Source organism: Tarenaya hassleriana, unplaced genomic scaffold (genome assembly GCF_000463585.1).
Source record: "Tarenaya hassleriana unplaced genomic scaffold, ASM46358v1 Cleome36, whole genome shotgun sequence".
Taxonomy (NCBI): domain Eukaryota; kingdom Viridiplantae; phylum Streptophyta; class Magnoliopsida; order Brassicales; family Cleomaceae; genus Tarenaya; species Tarenaya hassleriana.
Window position 1 is genome coordinate 843,002 of NW_010966665.1, and position 15,985 is coordinate 858,986.

The following is a 15,985-nucleotide window of genomic DNA, read 5'->3' on the forward strand; positions in this document are numbered from 1 at the left end:
AAGCCTGCCCCTTGAAAGAGGAACTCATCCATCAAAAACCTCAGATAATCTACGTTGTATTTGAACGTATAAATACGTATTAATGTTATATCAACGAGAATTCTGGCCGTTCACCCACAGAATCCAACATGTAGCATTGTGAAACCTAGGAAAAGCCGACCGATCAGTCCTTCAACCACTTATTTGTCATTACGTTACTGATTACAGTTAGACCCAAGTATCAACCGCTAATCATTTATTTACAAGGTCAAAAGAATTGGGCTTATATGGGCCAAGCACATTAAACACCCAGCCCATTTGTCAATGTTAAGTCCATTGTCGTCATTCCATTGATTCCTCAAACTATGGCTATTGGCTACGAGCCTACGAACCATGATGTATATACTACACTCCATTACGATTGAAACATTTCTATTCAATTATTGGAACACAATGAAAAAATATTAGGCTTCTGCTCAGGATTTTGAATTTTCTTCTCACTGATTTTTTATGCAAAAATCTCTGAAGTCTGACATGTGAAGTTTTTCAATAAATTCATCACCGCAGAAGCAAATTCAAATAATTGGAGAAAAAATGAAAGGAAAAAAAAGGCTCTCATGTTTCGTCATGGAAAAGTATCAGCTCATGCTCTGTTATCAGAATAGCGTATACTGCCTTTTGACAGGCAAGTAATCACAGAGCCAATTTCATTTCAGCAGCTGACAAGAAACTATCATGAAAGAGAAAAAAAAACAACAAAAAGACATCGAAATCGAAGGATTAATTGAGGGATACAATCGAGATCAGAAATTGGTGAAGAGTTTTCGGTCACGATTAATCTGAAACACGGACCAAAAATTTTATTCATCATATCTCGAGATTCTCACCATTCCAAAGAGATTACCGTTGCGGCAGTATGATATCAGAAAACAAAATACCAAAAATCGAAAAGGGGGAATATTGAAACAGAAAACCAAAAGATCTTGCAGAGAATACGAAATTCCGATCATCAGAGACTTAAATACATTGGAATCATGGGGATTTTTTCCATCATATTGTTGCAGTATTTCTCTCATCAACTGACCGAAATCTGAAACAAACTCGAGAAAGAGAGAGAGAGAGAGAGATTTCAAAAATATTGTCGGAGAAAGGCCGAGGAAAGGAAACCCTAAAATGTTGTAGACGACGATGAAGCAATTGTTCAGACCTGCTTCAATTTATAGATCTTCGACGGCGATTCCACATTAAAAACCCTAGCGAGTTTCCGCAATAGCATTCCGATGGGCCTTTACGGCCCAAAACGCCAAAAAAAAAATGAATGGACGACTAAAATATTTTTATTTTCCAATCGAATTATAACCTGAAAAAGGGGGTTTCTAATTTACCTTAACAAACTTTAGGGCCCGTTGTAGTTTTATATCGAGGAAATTAACCACTTCTCTTAATTAGATATAATAAAAGGCAGAAACCATGTGATGGCTTCATTACGGAAACTTAAGGCCCAAACTTTAATCTTATTGGCCCAAAACGAAGCTAAGAAGTCCTCCATTCCAAATCCTTCCCCTTTTCTTCTCCATATTCGAAATTTCTCGCTTCCATAGCTAACTCCTTGGAAAGCCTCTCTCTCTCTCTCTCACACATTTTTCTCCGTCTTCTCTGTGTTCTTGTTCTTCTCCGACATCATCAGCTACCGTCTTCAGTGTTGTTGTCTGTAAACTTTGAAATTGAAAGTTTCACCGGAATTATCCTGTATATACCACCTATGTACGTTCGTCGGTGATCCAAGTGTTTCTTCTTGATTCTTATTCTGATTCTAGAGATCTGTGTTTCGTGTTTCATCCTTTCTCGTTCTTTCGTCAAGAAATTCTCAAGTGCCAGAAAGTAAGCCTCTTTAACCTTACCAGAAATTTCGTTTTTCCTGGTGGTGTGTTTCCCTTTTTGGTTCACTGCTCCCTCGTTTCAGTTCAGATTTCGTCAAAAAAATCTGTGAATTTTCTGCAGCTTCCTCTGACCTCGTTAGCTATTTTTTGCAGAAATGAAGCGGATAAGAGATGATGTGTATGCCTCTGGGTCTCAATTCAAACGACCTTTGGGTTCTTCCCGGGGCGAATCGTGAGTTCCTGCTTTGTCACTTCGAAATTCAATTCTCTATCCTATCTATGAGCTTGTATGTTGGTTTAGCGGAGATTTTGTGCGATTATACTTTCCTTTTTTCCCTCAATGATTTCTAGGTATATGTGTCGACCATTCTTGGTGTTGTTCCTCTTCTCTTCCTCCTTTCCCGAGTTGATTCTGTTTTTTGTGGTCAATCCGTAATTTTGATTTGTGGGTTGATATGTGAATTTCTCGATTTTGCTAGTGATCGTAGGATTTTCTTACGCTCAGATGAAGTATATGTATGTTGATGCTTGGATCTCCTTGCTGCCCGTGAAAAGAAAAACTTTTCATTTCCTCTGATGTGACTGTCCGAGTCGGATTCTGTTTTGAAACCATCGCCGATTCTTATCAGATTTGGGCACTCTATCTTTGTCGGAGACGCTGTTTGCATGAACAGTTAACGAATGTGTTTGGAACAACTTCATGCATATGATCTCTGGATGCAAGTTTTTTGGGGTTTGTTGTTATTTAGAAGTCTACTGATTGATTAGGGTTTATGTGGTGCAGGTTTGGACAATCTCACATCCCAACTGCTGCTGCTGCTGCTGCAGGAGGAGGAGGAGGAGGAGGAGGAGGAGGAGGAGGAGGGGGGGACGTTGGGGATGGGGGAGGTAGCGCTCAGAAATTGACAACGAATGATGCGTTGACATACCTGAAGGAAGTGAAGGAGATGTTTCAGGATCAAAGGGAGAAATATGATACGTTTCTTGAGGTTATGAAAGACTTTAAGGCTCAAAGGTGAGACTTCTGTTATTCTTACCGGGTTGAAATTTTGAGTGCTGGACATTGAAAAAGAAGAAAGGTTAAGCTGTTTATGGGATTATTCTTCATTTTGCATTTTGCATTTGCAGGACCGACACAGCTGGTGTGATTGCACGGGTGAAGGAGTTGTTCAAGGGACATAACAATTTAATATATGGATTTAATACCTTTTTACCTAGGGGATATGAAATAACACTTGCCGAAGACGAAGTTCTGCCAAAGAAGACTGTTGAATTTGAAGAAGCCATAACCTTTGTGAATAAAATCAAGGTGGGACAGAAATCTGCTCACGACATTCTGTTATGAACTTTAGCGTGCGCATAGACTATCAATTTGTCAGTCTCTTTCTTATCAATGCAGAGGCGGTTCCAACACGATGATCATGTCTATAAATCCTTCTTGGATATCTTGAACATGTACCGGAAGGAGAACAAGGATATCAACGAGGTCTACAATGAGGTAATGTTATGCTGGATTGGTTTCATCTTTGATATACTGTCCATTCACATAGGATCTATTTTGGTTTCTGGACATTTTATAGCTTTCTGATATCTGTATTCTAGGTTTCTACTCTTTTTGAAGACCACCCGGATTTGCTTGAAGAGTTTACTAGGTTTTTGCCAGAGTCCTTGGCATTCCACTCAGTACAAATTCCCCAGTTTAGCCGGGATCAGGCACAACCCTCTAATGATCGGGGATCAGGTCCTCCTCCTGTGCGTCAAATACAAACGGAGAAGGTATGCTATTTGTTTCATCTTTTTCTTGTTTGATTGTTTTTTTGTCACGCCTCTCCTTTGTGCGACAATGCATCTTTCATCATCAGGAACGTCGACGAGAAAGAGCTGTTGCTTCCCGGGGTGACCGTGATCATAGTGTTGATCGTTCTGACCCTAATGATGATAAGGTGACGGTGAAGATGCATAGAGAGCAGAGGAAACGTGTTGAAAAGGATAATAGAGAAAGGAGAAATCGGGATTTGGATGATAGAGAGACACAGCAAGATAATTTACAACACTTTTCAGAGAAAAGGAAGTCATCCAGAAGAACTGAAGGTTTTGAGGCCTACTCTGGTCATGCTTCATATTCTGAGAAAGATAATTTGAAAAGTAAGGAAATTACAGTGCCAGGCTCAATAAAATGCATGCTTATGCATTTATATTTTATGGGCTTCAGCGCCTAAATACTTTCCTTGTCAAGAGTAAAGACTCAATGCACATTCTCACTTATGATGATGTCTATCCTTGTGAGGCCATGCCCGCTTTCTCTGCCTTCTTTAGTTGATGGATGGCCAAAGTCTTACATTCGTGTGGGAAATAAAACCATTTGTATTCTATTTTGTTAGCTAGTATTTTATGGTGCAATCAATCTGTTTCTGTTTTCTGAGATTTACAATTCTTTTTTTACCATTACTTCTATTGTGTTAGGCATGTACAACCAAGCATTCGTCTTTTGCGAGAAAGTCAAAGAGAGATTATGCAGTCAAGATGATTACCAGACCTTTTTGAAGTGCCTCAATATCTTTAGCAATGGGATAATCCAAAGGAAGGATCTGCAGAGTTTGGTAGGTTTATATCAAATGGCCTTTTTTTATTAGTGAAGGGCAGATATTGTGGTTTCCCAGGGGAAGTCCGTAATCTCCTTCTCTTGCTTTCAGGTTTCTGATCTCCTTGGAAAATACCCCGATCTCATGGATGAGTTCAATCAATTCTTTGAGCGTTGTGAGAGTATCGGTATCCAAAAATTGTGAAATTGCCTTATCAATTTACTATTGATCGTTAATCATATCGTTTCTAACAACGATCTTTTTTTGCAGATGGGTTCCAGCACCTTGCTGGTGTTATGAGCAAAAGTATGCAATAGAGTCTTTACTTGTCCATTGATATACTTGCCTCTTGGGTTTCTACTTTATGAGAACATTTCTGATGTTACTTATACATTTACTGCAGAATCGTTTAGCAATGAAGAACATCTATCCATGTCAATGAAGGTGGAGGAAAAAGAAAGAGAACACAAGCGTGATTCAGAGGCTGGTAAAGAAAAGGAGCGTTACAGGGAGAAGTATATGGGAAAATCTATTCAAGAGCTTGATCTATCTGATTGTGAACGTTGCACTCCAAGCTACCGACTCCTGCCTCCAGATGTAATAAGATTTTTTGTTCCAAGCTGCGTCACAGACATATTAACTGCTATATTACTAACATGTAAAACTTTTATCATTATTTGCAGTATCCAATACCATCTGTCAGCCAAAGATCAGAGCTGGGAGCTGAGGTTTTGAATGATCACTGGGTTTCTGTCACGTCAGGAAGCGAAGATTACTCTTTCAAGCACATGCGGAGAAACCAGTATGAAGAAAGCTTGTTCAGATGTGAAGATGATAGGTAAGTTCCATATTGGGTTTAGTTGCAAACAAGATCGTTTGTTACTGATGACATGCAAAAAGTACTAAACTTCCCCGCTTTTGTATTGCTTTTTATATTGTTGTTCTATGAAGTAAATATTGGTCTGTTATGGAACTTATGTGTAACTTACCGCTAATTACAGATTTGAGTTGGACATGTTGTTGGAATCTGTGGGGTCTACTGCTAAACGTGCAGAGGATTTGTTGAACACCATCACTGAGAACAAAATAAGTTTTGATGGTTCCTTCCGGATGGAAGACTACTTCACTGGTCTGTATGGTTTTGTTTATCTGGATTCTGGAAACTATAGTTTTGTAGATCTTGCTGCTCCCCCTTCCTCTGCTCTTCCATCTTTTGGTTTCTTACCTTGTTCATCCTCTTTTTTGACTTATTACAGCCCTGAATTTGAGGTGCATAGAGAGACTTTACGGCGATCATGGTCTTGACGTGATAGACATATTACGCAAGAATCCAGCTGCTGCACTTCCTGTTATTTTAACTCGACTTAAGCAGAAACAAGATGAGTGGACAAAATGTCGTGAAGACTTTAATAAGGTCTGGGCAGATGTTTATGATAAAAACCATTACAAATCCCTTGACCACCGCAGCTTCTATTTCAAGCAGCAGGATTCAAAGAACTTGAGCATGAAATGTAAGTGCCTTCACATATGTTAGACATTGTTCGTCAACTTTCTTCGAGTGGCCAATGTTCTTTCGACATGTTTTATTGCATAAATTCGGGCGGCACTGCTCTGTTATTGCAATTGCTCGGTCGTTCTCATTACTTTCTTTTCTGTTTCTTCTTGGTGGAACGACTAGCTTTGGTGTCTGAAATTAAGGAGCTGAAAGAGAGGTCTCAGTTGGAGGATGATATTCTCCTATCAATTTCTGCTGTTTACAGACAACCCATAATTTCACACCTTGAATATGAATTCTCTGACGGAAGTATTCATGAAGACCTGTACAAACTGGTCCAATTTTCATGTGAAGAGATATGTTCTACAAAAGAGCAGCTTAGTAAGGTTCTGAGGCTCTGGACAAACTTCCTGGAGCCAATGCTGGGTGCTCCTCCCAGGTCGAAGAGCACAGAATCTGTTGAAGATGTTGCAAAAGCCAAGCATCCCGATGTGAATCACAGTCCATCCGCCAATGGGGAAGCAAATATTAGCTCTAGAGCTGATCCAGCAGGGTTGGGTTCGAGACAACTAAAATTTGCTGTTAATGGAGACGAGTATGCCTCATCTGGGGCTTCCAAACATGGCGGGATTGGTTTGGGATGTAGGGATTCCTCAGGGAAAGAAACTCATAAAGATGTCGATGCTGCCACTAAGGATGATGCTACCTGCCCTGATGTTAAACCTCAGAAAGACCAAGAGATCATAAACGAGTCTGATAAAAGATCAGGAAGCGGAGATATGGAAGTTGATGAAAGAGTAGCCACTTCAAATGCACCATCTTCAAGTGGGGTAGAAAACACTAATGGTAAACTAGGAAGCGGAGATATGGAAGGTATTGTCCGAGTTGAATTTGAATTTCTTACTGGTGGTTATGTATTTTATTCAGCATAAGACATTGGCATACATTTCTTAACTTTATTTTTCAAGGTTCTCTTGGTATTCAACCAAGACCAAATGACTTCACCAAGATACATCATGGGGTAGATAACACAGATATTGAACGTTCAACTCAGGTACTGTACTCAGTTTCCGTTCTTAGCACATGTTCTCTGTCTTGGATCTGCTTTTTTCAATTTATATCAATGGTCTTGGTGTCTTCTCAGGGTGGAGACGTTGGCAAATCAATGGTTTTAGCAAATGGAATATTATCGGATGCTTCTAAAGTCGATAGGAATTATAATGAATTTATTGGCCCATCCAAAGTTGAGAAGGAAGAAGGTGAATTGTCACCTAATGGTGATTTCGAGGACAATTTTGGTGTTTATGGAGATCTAGGTGTGAAGTCCACCCCCATAGAGCAGTCAGCTGAGGCTGAAGGAGAAAATGATGAAGATGCTGATGACGTGGATAGTGACAATGCTTCTGAGGCTGGTGAGGTTGCATCAGGAACAGAATCTGGTGGTGATGAATGCTCACAGGACGAGAATGGAGGGGAGGAAGATGGTGGACATGATGAAGTTGATGGTAAGGCTGAGAGTGAAGGAGAAGCGGAGGGAATGGACTCACATCTTGCAGAAGGAGATGGTGGTTTGCTTCCATTGTCAGAACGCGTTCTTTTGTCTGTCAAACCTCTTTCCAAGCATGTAGCTTCGATATTGCTCGATGAGAGAAAAAAAGATTCAAGGGTTTTCTATGGGAATGACGACTTTTATGTGCTTTTGAGGCTTCACCAGGTATGTGCATCATTAATTATGATTACTTGTTCAAATTTGTCTGATAATTCTTTTACTTGCAAGATATGTTGCCTCTAGATGTGATTTTATGTGCATTTTCCAGATCCTGTATGAGAGAATTTCGTCAGCTAAAACGAAATGCGCCGGCTGTGAGATGAAATGGAAAAATTCGAAGGATTCCAGCTCACCTGATCCTTATGCAAGGTACCTTCGCGTCATTTATATGCAAATACCATATATATTTTACTATTATCTATTCAATTAAAAAATTTCTTTTTATTCCTATGTCTTAGCTGTACCTTCCTCTGTTTGCCGTACAGATTTTTGAGTGCACTGTATAGTTTGCTTGATGGATCAGCTGATAATACCAAGTTTGAAGATGAATGCAGAGCTATTCTCGGAAATCAATCATATGTGTTATTCACGTTGGACAAACTGGTTTACAAATTGGTTAAACAGGTTCATGCAGACATCAATGGTTTTAAATTTTGGATATTTTGAGCTTTATCCTGTATTTTTCTTGTGATATTCTGACTTTTATCTGTCGCAGCTCCAAGCTGTCGTAGCTGATGACATGGACAATAAGCTTCTTCAGTTGCATGAATACGAGAAGCTCCGGAAACCTGGAAAGCTTGTGGACTCAGTCTATTACGAAAATGCCCGGGTTCTTCTTCATGAAGAAAATATTTACCGGTTGGAATGTGTGAGACCCCTGATCTCATACCCATATTTTTTTTTGTCTTAGCTGAGCAATTGCAGTCATTTTATTGATGCTGAAAACTTAGTACGTTGTCTAATTCATCTGCAGTCATCATTGCCACCTCGTCTGTCCATCCAGCTTATGGACAACATAATTGAAAAGCCAGAGGCATATGCAGTTTCTATGGATCCCGCTTTTGCCAGCTATATGCAAAATGAGTTCCTCTCTGTTTCATCCGGGAAAAAGGAACAACGTGACATTGTGTTGCGAAGGTATAAAAACCCTTAAAAAGGAATTATAGTGATTTACTTTGCCTCTTAAGCGAATAAAGTAATGGTTCCAAAAAGTGCATATGTATTAACAGTGCGAGATAGTTAACCAATCTGTTGGCTGACTTTGGCAGAAACAAGAACAGATATGCTGGTGTGGATGATCTTTCTGCGTTTTGCGAGGCCATGGATGGTGCTGAAGTCATAAATGGCCTCGAGTGCAAGATCTCATGCTCTTCATACAAGGTAATGATCTCGGTCTTTATTTAAATTTTGGGTGGGAAACGTGATACTCCAGCCAAACCATGATCCAAATATGGATTAGACCGTGGCTTGGGCATCCGATTACGAAGGATCAGATTCTTTAATATCGACATTGTTGGATTCTATCCAAATCTGGATATGTAAAATTGTAAACCAATCTGTAATTTTTTCCCCCTGTCCATTCACCGGTTCTTCCATCTGTCATGTTCTTGTAGATTTCGTATGTATTGGACACGGAAGATTTCTTCCACAGGAGGAAAAAGAGGCGAAACTCGCCTCAGGGGAATGACCGGGATAGAGTGGAAAGATTCCACAGGTTCCTCACAGCCTCAAGATGACAAACAAAAGCTCCATTTGTCGGGGGGGTTTCCTCTCTTGTTTCACACACAACAAAGGTAACTCTCTCAGTGCTTCTCAGTCTCACTTGCCTTGAGACAGGCAGATATACAGCTGGGTAAAGTGTATGTGTACGTCTTGTATTGGTCTGAGGTTAAAATGTTACGTGTGTACGTAAGAGGTGGTTTGTAAATATTTAGAGGGCACATCATAATAGACAGAACAGGAGTAGGTTTGTTCTTGTTCTTATACATGTTTGGTCCTTGTTATTTTCTTTTGAGAAATTGTATAAAATATTATATTATTATTATCAAGGATGGAACTTTCTGATTTTAACCCAGTTAACTCGGCTCTGGAGTTTGTCTTCTCTTCTGTTGTACTACATTACGCGCTTTAATCGCGCGTGGAGTCATGTCTTGGTGTATTTACAGGCGCCACCACGTTCCTACTCCTCTGTCCGATCTCCATTGGGCCTTTAATGGGCTTACAGTTGGCCTTTGTCAAGGTTACTAATTGATTTTGGGTGGGGTTTAGGGCCCACTGTATTAACAAACGTTTTAGCCCAAAACTTTAACTTACAAAACAAAAACGAACAATTTTAACTAATAGGCAGGTAAGTGAGACTCACTCAGCAATCCTTTGATAGGCTTCCGAAATTGCCCTTTATGGCTTCCCTCCCTCACCGCCGGCGCCTCGTAACATCGAACAATCCTCTGGGCTCATCCTCGACAGGAAACATCTCCCAACAACTCTTTCTTGATCTTCCTCGAAATCTCCGATATCTGCAGAGTTTACTTGTGAAACAAGATACAGAAAACCCTAAAAGATCTGAAAGAGATGGTTCAAATAGAAGCTTGTTGTTACATCTGGGTTGTCTTGGAGAATCCGAGGATGTTGTTGCAACGTCCAAAGTGTTTTCTGGAGCATTCCCACCAGCAAATCCACTTGATCTCCCAGTAGATCAACCTATACATTGCATCAAACTAACAATTTTTCATCGAGGGTGGAAATTTTATCAACAATCTTTCATAAATTCTTTTGGGTAAATCGTTAATCTGCTCAAGAAGAAACCTCAGCTTCTGCCTTTCTGAGATTCTCACACCTCAGAGTGAAAGCCCTTCTGTAAACCGATTCTTTCTCTCTTAATGAACCTATGCAATCGATCGTCTTCATCTCTAATTCTTTCAACCTGCAGAATAGCAGTAATCTGCAAAAAGATCATAAATTCTCTTCAGAAATGGAGGAATGACATCGAACAACTGACCTGAAAGTCACCATCCTTAACTTTTCTTGAACCTTAGACCCGAAATCCTCCGAGACTTGCGTCATTTTTCTGCAACACTGAACTAAACCACGGGCTCTGCTCCTTTCCTCCTCAATCATCCTTTCGCTTCTTGATTCGTATCGTTCATGTATTTCGCTTACATGGTTATTTGCATCTTCTGAAACTTGTTTCAGAATCTCTTGTGTCAGAATCCCATCTATCTCTTGTCTGAGTTCTTCATCTCTGCAACGACTTTCAGTAACTCTGTCCCATTCCCTCAGCATTTCCTTGAAAACAACTCCATTCACATCTTCTTTTAAGCTGCTCTCTAAACAATCTGCACAATTTCTTGAGGCATTGTCTAAAACCAGTCTGCATATATCTTCCCTCATCTCAAATTTGATCTTTCCACTCTCAATCTCCTCTTCTCCGTTGTTTATGATTTCGTCGATAATATTTCCGTGCAGAACTTCTGCTATTAGATTCCAAATGCCATAAGCTTGCAAGTCCGTGCAAAACCCATTCATGAGACCTTTGAAAAGTGTCAAGTAAGTATCTTCCAAGATCATCGCCATTGTCTCTGCATCTTCCTTGTCTTCACACGGAGTTCTAATGGCGGTCGCTTCATCTGAAACAGTTCCTCTGTGCATTTTCAGCCAGACATCATCTAAACTATCTCTGACTACTACTTCATGATCATTGTCAGTTCCAGATGCCTTTCTCTCTGAATAAGTATTCATCAAAATCTTAGCTTTATCATCATCATCATCATCCCACAGATTTTGATTCAGTTTTGTGCTGAAGGCAAGTAGTAAAGTGTCTAGTCTCGTGATGATATCGTCTATAACCCGCTTCGAGCTATCATTGTTCTTCTGCCGTTTAGTAATAAGCTCTGGTTTCAGTGGAACGAGCTCTTCGCTTTTTTTCCTAATGATGGATTCATGGTTCTTTATCAACTTTGCTACATAGTTGCCTCCATCTTCCTCAGCCTCTGCATCTTCTTCTTCTTCTTCTTCTTCTTCATCTTTATTACCATTATTATTATCAGAATCATCATCTAATGAAGTTCTTGCTGCAGATCTCGGAGACCTACTCGTGCTCTCGTTCTGAATGGCGAAACACTCCACCTCCCTACGTATTGAAGAGATCTGAACAGTGAAGTCTGATATAAAGTCTCTGAATACGACAGAGGCTTCCCTCTCTAGCTTCTTTCTTTCCTCTTCGAAGTCGTTCTTGCAATTCTCCATGAAACCCTTAATCAGTATAGCCTCAGTATCTTTCTCTATCGACCATCTCCATGTCTGCTCTATCGGCCTCAACTCAAATAAGAAAATGGCATTGTGCATTTTGCTGAAAGCAAGATCCATTGTGCCTTTCAACACGTCGATATCTATACCCATCTTCTCGATCTTGTTGTTATCGATCCTGGGATTCGTTTTCTCTTCTTCTTCGTCGAGCGAACCGTATTCCGGTTCGACCTTTTGCCTGATGTGCATCACTTGCTGATCTACCAGATTCTTCAACTCGGAGAATTCGACCTCTTTGCTGCTATTGATGAATTCTTCGAGTTCCTCGCTCCTCTTTCTCTCAAGATTCTCCTGCAAATGAACCAACTCGGTTTCTTTACACTCAAGAACCTGTTTCAGCTTCTGCTCATTCTCGGACATCTCCAGAAAGGCTCTGTCTTTCTCAAGAATGGCCAGTTCGGTTTCTAAGAGACGGCGATTAAGCCTGTCTCTGATCTCTCTGAGGTCGTAAAGCTCTTCCTTGTGGTTACTCTCGAGGACCGAATTGTCGGCTTCTTGTTGGACGAAGCTGAGACAGCTGTCGAGTTGCATCACGGCGAACTCGTAGAACACGGATATGGCGTTGAGACGGAGCAGAACACTCGGCCCTGTTTTGATCTTCTCGTGGGCTCTGTCCATTGCTTGTTGCACAAGCAACATCATCGTCGAGTCTGCAACCGAGAATCTGAACTTCTCTTCCACGTCCTTTATCAGATCCTCCATTTCTTCTCTTTGCTTTTGCGAATGGATCCGAGGAAAAATAACCGTGCTTTCACATTTCTTTTAACACTTTCCCTTAACCAAAAGGATGATGGTCTAAACTGGCCCTGTTCTCAAGGATCTGGTTCGCAGGATTATCGGGAACGTCCTTTGTCTGTCATCAGAAAGGATGTATTGGGCATTGATCGTTTACTGTTCAGCAAGTTATATTTAGCCATACGGAAACTGTGAACAAAAAGAGCGTTAGCGGAGACCGGTGGTATCGCATCGGTTCTTGAGCCACCAATCCAAAACCCAATAGACATCATTCTCTGACTCTCCGACGAGCCAGGGACAGATCAGGAACCGCATGATCTCGTAGGCAGTTGCGGCCAGTGGCCTCCGAGGACGGAGCTTCTTCTTCCTCACGGTTCCTTGGAGGAGGGCCGGAGGTGATTTGGCTCGGGGAAGCCATGGACGACGGATGGAGCCGAGGGCTTAATGAATAGTGAAGTTAGGCTTTTATTATACGAATGAGCCAACATAACACTCGTGGGATTAAACATCATAATCCTGGTCTTCTTTTAATAGTTTGCAGTCATATTCTGGGATTTAAGAGAACGTCACCAGTGAAGACAGAAACATGGGAGCAAATCCTTTAACTTCCATCTACTTTCTCCCCTTTTCTAAGGGCAATTTAAATGCATAAACCTAGAAAAAACATGAAATGGAAAAGAACAAAAACACTATTGCCGCCTGAAGATGATGCCCTATTCCTTACCACATAGAGCTTTGTTGATTATTACATTCTCCTATGATTTCTTTCTGGCTATAAAATTCTACTATAATGTTCATATAAACTATAACTACAAGAACTATATAAGTTTGGGAGAGAAGATTATGAAAATTGACGATTTGATTTAAGAGATTATAAATTAAAATTGGGAGAGCAAAGGAAAAGGGAGAATATACATTGTGTGGTCCTCTCCATTGGCGGACGGTGTGATGATTTACAGCAACCCAACAGCACAGCTGAGATGCAATCTATTCTCCAACCCTCTTAGATGGTGTCCCATTAGCATACACCTGAAACCACGTAGAACCAAATTAATAACACATAACCGCAATCGAATCGAATTCGATATAAAACCAGAATGGTTATGATTTCTCTGAACTCGAACCGAACCGAGTAAAAATAATAACCGGAAAAAACAAAAAAAAAATCTTTGAAATTTGAATATTTTTATCAATAAGAACCGAATTCGATACAAAAAACGAATGGTTAGATTTTTCTAAAACCAAAATAACCAAACCCAAATATATAGAACCGAAACCCGAAATGACTATCCCTAGCAGAAACTATTATAGATTCCATTTGGATCCAGCTTATATTGATATAGTTTTTTCCTTTTAATGTAGCAGCAGACAATTTGAGATACAGTGTGTAGTCAATGAAACCTCAGCCTTACCAAAATCTTCCAATGTTGTAAGCATTCAGAGAAGCAATAATTCGACCACCAACCAAAAGTGTTAAGATTGGTAAGAACCTGAAACTTACCAGAAAAGGAGCTTTGCAAGATAATCCCGGGATGTGCCTACTGTTCTACAAATTTCAGAACCACCTTCTTGATTGCCCTCCGATGTCCTTACGGTAGGATCTCTTACAAAATCTGAAGTAGTTTTCTCTTCAAACGTCTTCTGCAATACATTTTGGACAAGTTGGTTTATGATCTCCTCCACCTCTGGAGATGATGGTCGAGATAATTCAGTCACCTACCAACATGAATTTAGTCATCAGATGTTACGTTACAGAGGAATTTTGAAGATGAAGATGTTGAAAACAAATATCAAGGGAACCTCAAAGTTCAATACCATCTCAGGATCTAACGAGCGTAAATACTCCAGCAAGTCATTTTTGTTTCCCTTCTCAGGTTCTATCTGTAGTGTTTTCTTCTTTTGGGCATCTAGTTCCTGAAAAAAAAACGTATAAACACAAGATCAAAACTCAAAGTATGAGAAACCACCCATCAATTACTAACACAGAAACAGATATCTGAATCAACCCAAGTCACAGGAACCAAAAACCATGCAGAAATAGGCTACTGAAGACAAACGGCTTGCAAAAAGCGACACGTTATGATGAAAAGAACAACAACTATCAAGAATTTTACTTCCAAAAGTCTGCCCGCACTGCAAAATTCTTTATCAAACAGAGATTACTTATATTGCTCCAAAGTACACAAGATTCTAGCATCAATCCATTGTTCACCCACACCAAGACAACACGTTAGCTTACGAAACAAAACATGGATCTGACATTACCTCCTTCATGCTAAATAACTCAGACTGCAGTTGTTGGATATAATTCAACGCTTCAGGTGGCAAACCTCCCAGCACCTGAGGACTCATCCTTTCCGATTCCTCAGAACAATTCCCTAATTCCTCATTCTCTCCCTTCTCTGAACCAAATCTACCATTCTCCTTCGAAGATTCTTCTTCCTTCTGCCTATTATATACCGGTATATCCAAATTCCTCGTCAAGGATATACGATACTCCGCATTCCACAAGGTATACCTAGAACCACGGAACGAAAACCACCGAAACGTAAGAAGCGAATCCCAATTTACGTAGCGCAGACGGAGATTATTCGAATTAGCCGATATGAACGAGAAATCAGGCAGAGTGACCGAAATTTACCCGGCGATGATCGAGGAAATAAGAAGGCGACGAAGAGGCTGCTCATGGACGGCGACGGAGACGGAGAACTGATCAGAGGGAAGGAGTCCGAGCATAGAAGATATCGTCTGCTTCATCGAGTCCTTAGCCGAATCCGAAAGGCCTTTGGAGATAACGGACGTGTCAAGCGGCTCGGTCCGGGTCATCATGTTGGCGATCACAGCAAAACCTCTGTCCAACTTCGACCGGCGCGTGGAGACATAGGAGTCGTCGGAGGAGACTCCGCCGCCGCTGAGACAGCAGATGGCGGCGGAGGAAACCCCGCGGATTGGGAGCCAGCGAGGAGAAGGCGGAGGCAGCGGCCGTGGAGAGTAAAGGATGGGTTTCTTGTGAGAAAGGTTGGTGACACGAGAGAGCGCGAAGGCTCGAGCTGATGCGGCCGCCATAAACGAGCGTCTCGAGACCCGAGCTCCGTCTTCCTCTCCCCCTCTCTCTAACCACTGTGTGGCTGCGTGATGCGGAAGAATTTCATATTTATTCATATGGAAACATTTTAATGAATATATCATTTATTTATTTATTATGATTTTTCTTGTGGGTTTTGTAGCCCACTAATTCTAGATTCTGGTCTCTTCTGTTTGTGTTTGCGAGCGAGAGGGCGACGGCAATCTAACGGAAGAAACTTTCATTTAACGGACTTGTTGGTGAAGGTCAGCGTCCAAATCACTACAGAAACTAGATTCTGTTTTTTCCGCTCCTTACACTTAATTGAAGAAAACCTAACATTTTAATAATTTAATATTGAAAAAAAAAACATTTTCCTGGAATATTTTTAATGCT

General features: G+C 40.7%; 3 protein-coding genes across 10 annotated transcripts; 1 reads left to right on the forward strand and 2 right to left on the reverse strand.

Moving 5' to 3' along the window:
* Positions 1-1,562: 1,562 nt before the first annotated feature.
* On the forward strand, positions 1,563-9,555 carry LOC104822375 (paired amphipathic helix protein Sin3-like 2). The gene is made up of 23 exons (XM_010553573.1): positions 1,563-1,860; positions 2,013-2,091; positions 2,644-2,874; positions 2,988-3,168; positions 3,259-3,357; positions 3,462-3,635; positions 3,722-4,004; positions 4,323-4,459; positions 4,553-4,628; positions 4,712-4,747; positions 4,845-5,038; positions 5,125-5,279; positions 5,443-5,570; positions 5,698-5,952; positions 6,120-6,809; positions 6,905-6,990; positions 7,081-7,650; positions 7,754-7,854; positions 7,971-8,109; positions 8,201-8,353; positions 8,459-8,622; positions 8,754-8,865; positions 9,099-9,555. The coding sequence occupies exons 2-23, from the start codon at positions 2,015-2,017 to the stop codon at positions 9,219-9,221; spliced, it is 4,164 nt and encodes a 1,387-aa protein (XP_010551875.1). The 5' UTR covers positions 1,563-1,860; positions 2,013-2,014; the 3' UTR covers positions 9,222-9,555.
* A 102-nt stretch (positions 9,556-9,657) lies between these two features.
* LOC104822377 (WPP domain-associated protein) lies at positions 9,658-12,965 on the reverse strand. Of its 7 annotated transcripts, none has more exons than XR_773176.2 (5): positions 10,505-12,965; positions 10,291-10,426; positions 10,084-10,202; positions 9,848-10,001; positions 9,658-9,759 (listed from the first exon to the last, which is right to left on the reverse strand). XR_773176.2 is itself a non-coding variant. In XM_010553579.2 (4 exons), the coding sequence occupies exons 1-4, from the start codon at positions 12,490-12,492 to the stop codon at positions 9,939-9,941; spliced, it is 2,292 nt and encodes a 763-aa protein (XP_010551881.1). In that variant the 5' UTR covers positions 12,493-12,965; the 3' UTR covers positions 9,765-9,938. The 7 variants fall into 7 exon arrangements, 3 of the variants coding, with proteins under 3 accessions (XP_010551881.1, XP_010551880.1, XP_010551879.1); XR_773175.2 differs by having other exon boundaries at positions 10,291-10,408; positions 10,484-12,965; XR_773177.2 differs by having other exon boundaries at positions 10,084-10,185; positions 10,322-10,426; positions 10,484-12,965.
* Positions 12,966-12,971: 6 nt separating this feature from the next.
* LOC104822376 lies at positions 12,972-15,680 on the reverse strand. Of its 2 annotated transcripts, XM_010553575.2 has the most exons (6): positions 15,167-15,680; positions 14,791-15,043; positions 14,341-14,439; positions 14,027-14,241; positions 13,441-13,554; positions 12,972-13,073 (listed from the first exon to the last, which is right to left on the reverse strand). In XM_010553575.2, exons 1-5 carry the CDS (start codon positions 15,589-15,591, stop codon positions 13,479-13,481), a joined length of 1,068 nt encoding a protein of 355 aa, XP_010551877.1. In that variant the 5' UTR covers positions 15,592-15,680; the 3' UTR covers positions 12,972-13,073; positions 13,441-13,478. The 2 variants fall into 2 exon arrangements, with proteins under 2 accessions (XP_010551877.1, XP_010551876.1); XM_010553574.2 differs by lacking the exon at positions 12,972-13,073 and having other exon boundaries at positions 13,113-13,554.
* Between the last annotated feature and the right edge of the window lie 305 nt (positions 15,681-15,985).